At 39.5% G+C, this 12,443-nt stretch overlaps 1 protein-coding gene across 4 annotated transcripts in view; it reads left to right on the top strand.

Annotated features, from left to right (window-relative positions):
- Positions 1–12,443, top strand: part of rps6ka2 (ribosomal protein S6 kinase, polypeptide 2) — a 64,818-nt gene that overhangs the window by 44,605 nt on the left and 7,770 nt on the right. For 2 of the 4 annotated variants that reach the window (XM_069179941.1, XM_015363326.2), the window contains exons 12-18: positions 300–402; positions 4,162–4,292; positions 8,832–8,954; positions 9,323–9,412; positions 9,872–10,030; positions 10,463–10,624; positions 10,981–11,057. In XM_069179941.1, coding sequence (XP_069036042.1) covers positions 300–402; positions 4,162–4,292; positions 8,832–8,954; positions 9,323–9,412; positions 9,872–10,030; positions 10,463–10,624; positions 10,981–11,057 — 845 coding nt within the window. Of the gene's footprint in view, positions 1–299; positions 403–4,161; positions 4,293–8,828; positions 8,955–9,322; positions 9,413–9,871; positions 10,031–10,462; positions 10,625–10,980; positions 11,058–12,443 lie in introns of all 4 variants that reach the window. The other 2 variants (XM_069179940.1, XM_006638687.3) reach the window with 1 other exon arrangement.

The following is a 12,443-nucleotide window of genomic DNA, read 5'->3' as shown; positions in this document are numbered from 1 at the left end:
AGATTTCTACTTTACCGTAGAGCAGCCTATCATGAAACTCTGGATGAATGAAAAAAAAGTGTGATATTTCTCAGATCAAACCTACTGTCCACTAGGCAAACCACTGAAATACAATAAAATTAACTCACTTTTGTTGCCGCAGCAACGCAGCAACATTGTCTCAGTGTCACAATAAAATCCTTAATTAATTAATGAAACAATACTGTTTTACTACTTGTTCTCTGTTCTGTTGTAGATAATCACAAATACCTAGAATAAAATGCATTTCTTTTTCTTTACGTCCATGCTTACACAAAAAGAAATTGTACAGGAAAGAAATCAAACCTCCTTTCAAGCCAGCAGTTGGCCGGCCAGAAGATACTTTCCACTTTGACCCCGAGTTCACCTCCCGCACACCGACTGGTAAGTCCTTACCGCAGGCAGAGCAAGTGTTTGAAACATAAAGCTCTGGAACTCTGTGGAGACCCATGGTACTTCAAGTCTTTTGCTCCGCGTGGAGCAGAAAAGTCTTTCAGATTGTTTGTTTCGGCCCCTTTGCGGGAATTGAATATAAGCCATAAAATAGTACAAGCACTTCAAGGAGAGCCAAGATGGGAATTAAACTGCCTATCTCCATTGGAGATACTGTGAATTGGGAATTGCTAGACAAATTAAAAACTAGCATCAGCAACTTTCAGGACTAAACCTGTCTTTGATGGAGTCATCACATTTTGATACAAATTTAAAACATGATAAACATGATACAGTACAGTGCACTACAACTTTACTGTAATGTATGTCTGATGTAGACTGTTCCCAGGGGGAACATAAGAGCAGATGCAACCCTCATATCACATTAAATGCTTTTGTTCAGGGTCCATGAAAGCACAACCCCCATCACAACACACATACTGCTCATACTGTGCCTCTTGGGTTCACAGTCCTGACAGAGCAAGCCAAATGCAGCACCAGGGCAGAAGAGCTCTCTCTGGAACATACTGGAACATACTGTAAGAAGGTTACAAACAAGAGGGGGTCATTTGTGAGGAAACGTTTACCTTCTTTACACCTCTTAGGTTATCTTTGTGTTTTCATCAGAAAACATCCAAGGACTCAAATAAGGAATTAAAAAACATTAGCAGTAACAGCAGTAAAAGGAAAACAGAATGAGATAAACCTGTGAAAAAAGCATGCAATTAGCATGCATGGTAAAGTATCAGATATGGAGTGGCATGCTTTTCTTTGTATTATGAATATAATTGTTGTGAGAATTTCGCACTGTATGTGAAATTCTGCTCCATGCAACATTAAAGAGTTAGTTTAAAATAGGCATGTACCTGAGGAACCTACCCTGTGGGTAGCTGTCTCATTGGAATAACAGACAGGAGCATTCCCATCATTCTCTGAAGAGGATCACTCTCTCCAAGCGCTCTGTGATGTCACGGATAATCTACTTTTATTACCCCGTCTGACTGAAGCCTGCAAGCTGTACTGTTTTCATTTGGAGAGAATTATTGCTTATGTGTACTAACACCACAAACAGATAGACCTAGACAGCTTTGCAAACACAATGATTTGCCATGTTGTACTACATTCCGAATATATTGACAGGGCAGTCCTTACTAACAACCATGTTAATAACATTTCAAGTCAGCATATATCATTTCTGTTCCCTTTAAATAACACCAAACTAATGCTTTCCTGACACTATCTGCGCTTACAAACAACTGCTAATATGTTTAATTATGCAGAAAGGAAGATTTAGATCAGCTCCACATAAAACAACAAAAATGAGAAAAAAAATGTTTAATCTTTAAAAAAAATAAAGTCTGAAATGCCCCTTTTTTAAGCATTCACTCATGGTTAGCCTTTAAAGATTATCTGAATATATTTTTGTTGCATCTGTCATCTGAGATTACGACTAAACCCATGTAATAAACAAGGGAAAACTGAGTGAAACACAGAGAGGATTAAGAACAGACTGACTGGGACAATGAAGAATTAGGTGTCAGGTTTCAGATCCAAAGAAGAAAAATTGCTCAAAGCAGAAGTGTTGTCTTTGTCAACACACCTGTTAAAAAATGTAGACATTTAATTCTTCTACTCTTTACGGGTAATATTTTTCTTCTTTATGCAAAAACAATTATATAAGATCTTCTGTGGAAATATTGTCATTTTGTGCTGAGCTAACAGTTGCTAATGATGCATCTACATTTAATGATGCAAAACGTTTTAAAGCTTCATGTACCATACAGTACGTGTAAACAGGAACAAATTATTTAATCATATTAATAGCACAGAATTGACCTGATAGAACATCAGACACACTTGATTGGTGAAATTAATCTGTTAGATACTGAAACAGTTCATAATAATATTCATGTATAGTTAAATCTGAGTTGTTGTAAACAGATACTGTATGTGAAGCTTCTGAATTATATAAAAAGCCAAATGACAAGCTTATTTCCTCTCGCACAAACCATACCATATTAATAAGATAACATATTAACATAGTTATCATAATAGCAGGAAAGAGTAGTGGAGGCTTTAAGTAGATTGATAATGTGAAGATGTATCATCACTAGTGTAAAAAAAAGAGATGACCACAGATCCCTGTGAGAATTGCTTTTTATATTTTACATCACTGCTGATACAAGCACATGATTTGGGCTCTGTCTAACCTTCCCTGGACATTTTACCTTGACAGCCTGCACCTGAAAAAAAAGTGACTTTTTTAGTAATTATGACATTATACTCACAAGAACAGTTGCTGTTACAACTTTTGATCTGACTCAGTTTTAGAATGCGATTACTGAACGGTGAAATATACAATATAAGCACAAAAAAGTGTCCGAAAAAAAAAAGTTAAAGATAGGAACAAATAATCACTTGTCCCTAAGTTCACCTGGGACCCCACATCCAGCACTGAGCGTAAAACCTAAGTAGTGTGGGAATGCTAACCCTAACCCTAGCTGGGGTTTCAACAGAGCAATCGTTCAGTGAGACTCTGAAGGTCTCCAGTCACCAGATTTGACAATGAGTTTAGAACAATCAAATCCACTGAAAAACACTGTTGGAAATGTATCTTCTTCAATAATCTGTGTTCTTAAGGTAAAATTTGAATCGGAGGAAAAATTATGTAAAATTGGTATTAAAAAGAGCTTAGATTTCAGGCAAGAGTAGGGTTTGGTTTAGAAGAAGAATTCAGTGTTTACTCCAGTAATACATCTAGTTGCATGTTAAATGAGAAAATAGTTGGTAATGGTTTTACCAGTTGTACAGGTTTTCTTACAACTGTTCATTGGTCTCAGTTTTGGAATGCTCTGAGTGAGTGGTGCAATATTCAATATACAGTATAGTAGACAATAAACCTACAGTGAGAAATCTGTATTTTCAGAATCCATTTGGAATTTGCCAAGCCGTCGAATTAATGGAACAGCTTTCCGCTGTTTCTTACTTGCTGTACATCCTGCAAAGCAGTTGTCATGCTCTGAACTCGAGGTGCCTGAACTGGGGCCTAATCTTTACGACCTGACCATGCCTTAATTGAAGTTCGGTTAATTAATTTGTGTAAATTCTGATTTCAGTATCAGTATTTCAGTTGATGAATTCATACTACATAGACTGATATAAAAGAAAATGCATATCCAGACGTAATAATCGTGTGTGCACCATCAAACTGGAATAAATCTAGCAATGACAAAATTACCCATTCAGAGACTAATGTCTAAAACTAAACAGAAATGAGCAGCAACCCTTTTCACAAGAATTGCTTGTGTGTTACATGTTACAACTGTTACTGTTAATGACAATAGCAGCATCATCAGAATAGGTTTTCAGATCTGACAGGCTAACTTTTGGATAACTCAGATAATCTTGCATTTGAGATTTATACCATGAATAAGTATCATCATTTTAATTATTTCATTCAAACATATCTAAATAGCACAAGTCTACTACGGTAACTATAATATAAACAAAATTGTCTATAAGTTTAGAATGTAAATTCTGCTTGCTTACTGTTACATAATACAGGGTCACCTAAGGCGGTATCAATTCAAGGCAAAGTGTTCATAGATCACAGCAGATCTCACTACTGCTGATGTGTTAATTATGTCATCCAATCTCAGTTGCTATTTTTTTCGTAAGCGGTGCCTGTGTTCCCCATTTCCTTTTCTCCAGACTCCCCAGGAGTTCCGCCCAGCGCCAACGCCCACCAGCTGTTCAGAGGGTTCAGTTTCGTTGCGTCTAACCTTGGACAAGAGCAGGCTCAGTCTGAAACACGACAGAACACGGTGAACCCAATTGTGCAGGTAACTCCAAGAAGCTTTCCGCTTTTTCTTACTTGCTGTATATCCTGCAAAGCAGTTGTCACGCTCTGAACTCGAGGTGCCTGAACTGGGGCTGTTCACTGCTCTAACAGTAATATCTTTGGAAAGGATTCCTCAGAGCAGAAGGCAGGAAAATGAGCTGGGGGTGTGTGTTGATGTTGCACTATCTTCCCAACAATGAGACTTAGAATAGAGTGCACTGCCTTTGACTCCCCCAGAGGTGCCTCCTCACAGACAGAAAATGAGAATCACTACTTTTGCACAGCTTTAGAGGAATGTTTCCAATCGAATCCTCTGTTAAGTATGGAAATAAGGTTTTGACTGGTGTGACAACTTACTGTCGATATGAACTGTACTAAAGGATTTTATCTTGAAAATACTTTGGAACAGTTTTACGGCAAGCATCTTTTTAATGGCTTTTTTACTGGAAAAGTTTCTTAGAATGTCACTTCAAGCCCACACATGAGCTACACAACAAGTAAAATTAAATGCAGTGCTAGAACAAGGCAGATGATGTAACATGAAAGATTGTGCTTCACATCAGGACAGTAAAATGCAGACAGGTGTGTATATGCAGGTTTTCTATGGGCAGTAATAACTAGCCTTTTAATGTCAGTGAATTTAATCTGGCACGCACTGTCTGCCTTAGTGCTGTAAACAACTGAACACATAACCTTTAATTACTGAGTAAGACCAAGCTCTGGAAATGGAATATGGAGACAGTACAGGAGACATGTATTAAGAACCTTTTTACACCCAGGAAATGAATTTTAGAACTGGCTGTCCGTTGATATTCTCAGTGCGTTCAAATTGATTCCTGGAAAGAGCAATTCAGAAAACTGTGATGGACATAAAGGTTTTTCTGACCAATTCCATGACTCTACACATACCCTTTTTCTAAAATTCTAAAAATGTTTAAGATTAACAAACACAAAAGAGACAAACATACTAAATGTTTTAGAAAGTATGTGACTTTTTACGAAGGGGGAAAACAAGTGAATATTTCCTCTACTTTTGATTGTGGAGTCATTAATCATGTAGTGGTAAGAAGAGCATAACATTCAAATTACGGTCTCTGTGAAGATGTTCAGAGTGCCTGCTGTTGCTAAGAAATGGTTATTTTATGTCTATTTTAAGAATATACAATATGGACAAATGAAAGACTAAAGGATCTATTGAAAGCAACGCATGGCTGTAAACACCACACCTGCACAACACATTGACATTTCTTCATCTTTAAACAAACACATCAGGAGCAGACTCATCATTTGACTGTGAAGACTTCACAGCTGATGGTAATGAAAAGGGTCAATTCCAGAAAAAATGATGGTTTAAAAGGTGCTCAGAAAAACTCTACTTCCAGCCTAGAAGGACCTCTGTACATTAGAGGAAGCTGTGAATTCAACTATACAGTACATCTCTGTGGTCTGTTTTATGCCATGGTTCATGTGCACGAAACATACACAATAAACGAAGGAGGCAATAATATTACTAACCAAGAAATAATAAACTTGGCCTTGCAATTAGTGTTTGAGAGAATCCACTGCATCATTCTCCCCATCCAAAATAGAAAACAGACTTTACCTGGTCATGCATGACAAGAGAGATGTGGACCTGTAGTTACCTATAGTTCTAGACGTCCTTATCTGAATTCAGGTTTGGTAGTTCAGGATTAGCAATAACTAGGGTCTGTGACTGCACTGGCATGACTTCGGTTTTAAATAGGTCTTCCTTGTGCTCATCAACACGGAAAGAGCTATTATTTTGTCTGCTATCTGTTGAAATTGCTCCAGCTATGCTCTTTATATCTCTGGTACCTGTACCTGCCAGCATCTGTAATAGTTTTTGCAAATGGCAGACATTCACTTAAAGCCTTTCTCTCTTTTGTCTGGTAGACAAACATACTGACCACTTTGGACTGATTTAAAATTGCAATGTAAGGTTTAAATGGATCAGGTTATAGAAATTAAACTTTTCTATGTTCAAAGGAGGAAAGGCAAATTATTGTATTTAAAATAAGTGAGTGAATGTAGGTGAAGTACAAACAAGCAGGCACTAAATGGTCATTTAAAAGTGGCAATAAATCAGCCTATTGCCTCCTGAAACTGATGTGGTCAAACATCTACAGCTTTTTGTAAAAGAACAAAGTTTTGCTTGCATTTGAGGGAAGGAAAAAACAACATTTCATCTACTGAAAGTAGCTTCCCCTTTCCTTTTATAATAACAATCAGAAATGTTTAGCTTGGGGGTACAATTATAATCAACCACATATTGTGACATAAACGAAAAGATTGTATGATAATCTCTCCTGCAGTTTGTGTCAAGGATATAGACTTGATTACTGCTTTTCTGTTCCCTTCCTTCCTTTTGGGGTTTTAAGATGGGGATGAATTAGATTTAGTAGAAAACTGGAACTCTCAGATGAGGTCATGTGAGTTTAGCTTAAGATAGCTCTGGGAGTTTCAAACACTGAAAGTTTTAATAGCACAGCATGACAGTTTTCTGAAGTTCAAGATTACTGAAAAATCAAAGCACTTCTTATGGTCTCCTCAGTTCAATATGAACAAATACTGTAAGTGCAGTACTGAATTTGCTGAGCAGAGTTTCAAACACGGTTGTTCCAGGCTAACTGCTCCTGTAAATCAGGCCATCCGGCTGACAGACTAACATCTCAACAACTTGAATTTGAATTGTTTTTATTGGTACCTCCAAGAATTCATGGGTATGATCATGAGTTTTGCACAGGTACAGTATAAACCATGTGAAGGGTTGATCAGATTTGGAAAGCCTGCCCCAAACAGCAGGAGGGGGACTGGTCTGTGGTCTGAAGACATATCGTACAACAGAACTAAAAGGAATATCTGACAGTCAGCTGGGACTGCAGGGTCTTGTCAACTTGGGTCTCCTTGGCCTTCACCGCAATAGCAGCTCATGCAGGTCTGCAGCCACACGAGTGAGAGACCTGCAACTCCTTCACCATGTGCTAGCTCATCTGTCGGGTAATGCTGAGCTACAGTAACAGTTTGAGAAAAGTTGAGTGGCTCTGACAAGCAGGTTTGCCAGAGGCACGTGTCTACTGCTCCTCCTTCTCCCTGTTCATCCCACAGAAGTCTTGCCAGAAATAGCCTTATCTTAAACTGTCAAAAGCTCCAAACTGGAGATCCATTAAAAAAAAACAATTCCCAATGTATTTAATCCATGCATTATGAAAAGGCCACCTGCTTTGCTGAAGGTTGCAGAAACCTGGAAGAGTAGGGTAAGAAGAAGGACTGACACCCACTCTGGTCCTGGACCAGGGTCAGGGAAAAGGCACAGCTTAGAACAGTCCAAACTATCTTTGAGAAGTGGGAGAAACCCCTCTGAAATACACACATGCTCCACACATTTAAAGAAATTTAAAAAACAGACACCTGCTGAAAGATTTTATATTAGATCAAAAACAAAATAGTGATATTGTTTTCATCTCTGTAATGTATTTTGTCACTGCATCATTATAAACTGCAGTGGTTGTGCATTTTGTTTGTATACTGTATATATGTACTGTATGTATGTTAATGTTGGATTATATCACAGTTTGTCTATAGCTAGTGTACTAAGTTCATTTGTACCATTTAGAATGTTCTCAGTGCAAACCCAGGACTGAGTTATATCAGATGAATAAGCTTATTTGTTTAGTACTGTAACGCATCAGGCCATCAGGGTGTGTAAGAGCCGGCTTACCAGAGCGGTGACGTCGCCACCCTTCCCTGTGATAGCAGGACCACAGCTGCTAGGGTGAGGAGAGATCTCTCTTTAGCTCACCGGGCTGGGTCCCTGTTGAGTGATGTGGGAGTCCCAGGTTCAAGCCCCCAATGGTGGGGGGCTTACCTAATGCAGCCAGGGCACCTGCCTGAACCCTGTTGCTTTACAGTACAAAATAATTTCAAAGGAATATTGATTTACACAAACAAATTGGGATGAGCAGATAACTATTTGCCAGGTAAGGTAATTGTCGTTAAAGTACTAATTAGCACTGATTCCACTGCAAAAAGAAACAAGAATTACATGATAACCTAATTAAAATAAATGGCTGATGCCAGTAAGATTCTGCACGATTCATTCTTTATGATATAGCATTTCACCTCTATATCATAAAAAAGTTCTTAATGTTCTTTTCTTTTGAAAAGATTATAATAATTTATTAAAAGACCTTTCTTTTGACACACACTAAGAATTACCCAAAGGCAACTGAAAACCTGAGACAGGACCCCTCTAGAGCAAGGATGGGCTTAAGGGGACAGTGAGTTGTGACATTCCAGAAATCCAAAACAAGATGGGAAAAAATACTCAAGGTGACGGTGCACATATCAACACAGTTTGATAACTCGTAAAATGTCGCGTCTATCTTCTTAACGTGTTTCATTTCTTTTTTCATATTCAAGAAAAAATATGTTTTTCCTGATAAAAAATATATTTCTTTCAGTCCCCTGTACCTTCACCTGGCTCTGTCTCACTTCCTTTTCTCTCTCTGGTTTTCAGCAGCTTCATGGGAACAATATTCATTTTACAGATGGGTATGAAATCAAAGAAGACATTGGCATTGGAGCATATTCTGTGTGCAAGCGGTGTGTGCACAAAATCACCAGTGTGGAGTATGCTGTCAAAGTAAGAAATCATCAGTGCAACTGTAATACAGTTCTAGAATCATTAGTGCTCTTGCAATACGGTTTGTCTTTTTAAGAATTTTCAATGTTAATGCAAGAAAAATAATATATCAGTTTAAATTTTTCATTCAATTAAGAAAATGTTGCTTGACATCACTAAACATGAGAAAATAACTTTTGAGAGGTAGGACTTCCCAATGATTCTATGCAATTTCATGCAAGATGACATTGTACTTTATAAATATAAAATTATTAAATTCTGATGCCCAACTCCTGAGAGGGTGAGCGGACACTAGCAGACGCTTGAAGGAAAATCTGTGAACTCTTTCATCAAGACCAGAGCTGTTGATGAGGCCTCATGTCTTGCAGATAATCGACAGGAGCAAGAGAGACCCATCAGAAGAGATTGAAATCCTCCTACGATATGGACAGCATCCAAACATCATTACATTAAAAGATGTATGTAATTAAAAAGTCACTCCTTGCCCATACATACTATACAATAAGGATTCAGGCTGTGTTACAAGTGCAGAAAATTAATGAATAGATGAGCATCTGAGACCCTGCATTAGATGAAGCACTTAGAAAATGGATGGCTGTATACAGTATATTTGATTTGTCTTCTTATGTTATCCTTGTTTGTAGTCATGGGGGTTTTGTTTTTATTTTGTCCTGTTTAGTGGGGGTCTTTGTTGGGGTGGGCAGGAGGAGAGGTTGTTCAGTTTAGTATTACATTTTGATGGCTTTTGTTTGATTTTTTAAAAAAACTTATGATCATTAAAAAAAATTGAAAAACTGGAAAAAAAACAAAACAAAAAAAAACCTGTGTCTTCAGGCGAGCTCTGGTCCGCCAAAAGTCTTTGGAAAACGATCCCTCGCTGCTTTGGGCTTCCTCTGAAGCCTCGCTCTCTCCTGCAGGTCTACGACGACGGGAAGTACGTGTATCTGGTGATGGAGCTGATGAGGGGAGGGGAGCTGCTGGACAGGATCCTGCGGCAGAAGTGCTTCTCGGAGAGGGAGGCCAGTGCGGTCCTCTGCACCATTACGAAGACGGTGGAGTACCTTCACTCACAAGGGGTGAGCATGATGAATATGACTAGCCGATATAGGCAAGGCGGCACGGTGGTGCACTGGTGAGCATTGCTGCCTCACAGTACCAGGGTCCTAGACTTAATTCTGGACCTAGAGATGCTGGCTGCGTGGAGTTTGGACTGTGAGTTCTCCTCACGTTTGAGTGGGTTTCCTCTTGGTGCTCTGGTTTCTTCCCATAGTCCAAAGACAAACTGGTAGGTTCATTGGCTTCTGGGAAACCTGGCCCTGGTGTGAGAGTGTGTGTGTTTGTGTCTGTCTGCCCCGCGATGGACTGGCGTCCTGTCCGGGGTGTACCCTGCCTTGGCCCTGTTGCTTGCCAGGATAGGCTCCGGCTCCCCCCGTCCCTGAGCTGGGAGAAGCAGAAGCAGTGGATGGAAAGGTATTCGCAAAGTGTTTGTCATTTCTGTATTCTCAAAGGTTGTCCATCGAGACCTAAAGCCAAGCAACATCCTCTACGTGGATGAAACTGGAGACCCAGAGTCTATAAGAATCTGTGATTTTGGGTTTGCCAAACAGCTGCGAGCCGAAAACGGTCTGCTAATGACGCCCTGCTACACGGCAAACTTTGTGGCCCCTGAGGTAAGCACAACAACTGTAGAGCCATGCTATTAAAACTGGGAGATGCAGTACTGGTGATGGGGGATCGCCAGAGCATGGTACACTTGCTCCCCCTGGTGGCATGCACTAGGGACTGCAACTGGGCTTAATAAACATCCTGCAGAAAGCACCACCGCAGAACAATAATACAAATAATGACTATTAAACATTTCCAGCTGCACTATAAATGTCACACCGGGGAGAGAAAATAAATATATTTATGCAAAATATTTGTTTTACAATATGCATCATTAGCACCCTACCCACAATCAAATGTGAGATGTACAGTAACGTCATGCCTCAATTCAGGATAATGAGAATACTTCACTCTGTTTTAGGTGCTCAAGCGGCAGGGATATGATGCTGCCTGTGACATCTGGAGCCTGGGGATTTTACTCTACACAATGCTGGCGGGGTGAGCCTTCCTAACCCAGACACAGAAAGCGTGAAATAGCTGCTGCTGTCACTGGGTTATAAACAAAAGTTGTTTTTTCACATGAAACACAGGTTATGCTGGACTATACACACACATGTCCAAATACTCTATAGTGTGCAATGTTAGTGGTGGTGGTTTAGGTTGAAAAATGATCAAAGTTCAAAAATATATTTTTTTACTCCATGTATTCTGCTTGGGGATAAAGAAGGGTGACAAAAATAATAAACAAACCCGACATATAACCTTAACCCTGCACTGTCCTCAATAATGATACTCCGGGGATCAGCTGCACCTGCCGATGTCAGATGATCACCTCCGCAGTTTAGGAAATTGTGACATTGCATGCGGGTATCTCATGCATTCCTGTACCAAAGGAGAAGCACAGCATTTGGTCTTTGTGATTTTAAAAGCAGGGTGAAGAACTTTTGTGTTGTAAAAATATGACATGTTGATCCGCATGTAAACCAGAGGCTGAAACAAATTAGTCTCCTAGGATTTCAGAGCTCCAGGATTCTCTTGAATTCCACCCTTCCTTCCTTCAGCAACACAGATCTGAGCAGCAGCAGCAGAAGAGACTTCCATACTGTCTAACCAGTGATCCCCCAGCAATGGTACCAGAGGATTGGAGAAGCTCCCAATGTAACATAAACGTCATGTCAGTCAGACCAATCAACTAGATCTGTCTTTGCTCCTGTGAGGGCCTGAGATTGGAGTTACCTTTCAGCAAGAGTACTCAGATCAAGGAATATCCTTGTTTAGAACAGGGAAAAAAGAAGAGCAAACCTACTGTGTTTCCAAAGCTAAACTACATCAAAAGACTTTCAACATGGTTTTACAAATGTGTTATTTAAAAAAACAAGTGATCCCTGGACAAATCAGACACAAGAGTTATATAATTATAATAATAATTTAATAATAATAATAATAAGAATAATTGCTTACACTTATATAGCGCTTTTCTGGACACTCCACTCAAGTGCTTTACAGGTAATAGGGGTCCCCTCCACCACCACCAGTGTGCAGCCCCACCTGGATGATGCGACGGCAACCTTAGTGCGCCAGAACGCTCCCCACACACCAGCTCTCAGTGGGGAGGAGAGCAGAGTAATGAAGCCAATTCACAGAGGGGGATTGTTAGGAGGCCATGATTGATAAAGGCCGATGGGGAAATTTGGCCAAGATGCCGGGGTTACACCCCTACTCTTTTCGAGAAACACCCTAATATTTTTAATGACCACAGAGAGTCAGGACCTCGGTTTTACGTCTCAAGTATAGAAGTAGGATACAGTATGTTCACATAGAGTAGCAGCACGTTGAGGACAATTTAAGAGATTTGAAGAAATTTAAGGGAATCGTTCTAAGATA

The sequence above is a fragment of the Lepisosteus oculatus genome, chromosome 17, assembly GCF_040954835.1.
Source record: "Lepisosteus oculatus isolate fLepOcu1 chromosome 17, fLepOcu1.hap2, whole genome shotgun sequence".
NCBI classification, from domain to species: Eukaryota; Metazoa; Chordata; class Actinopteri; order Semionotiformes; family Lepisosteidae; genus Lepisosteus; species Lepisosteus oculatus.
This window is presented reverse-complemented; position numbering and strand designations above follow the sequence as displayed.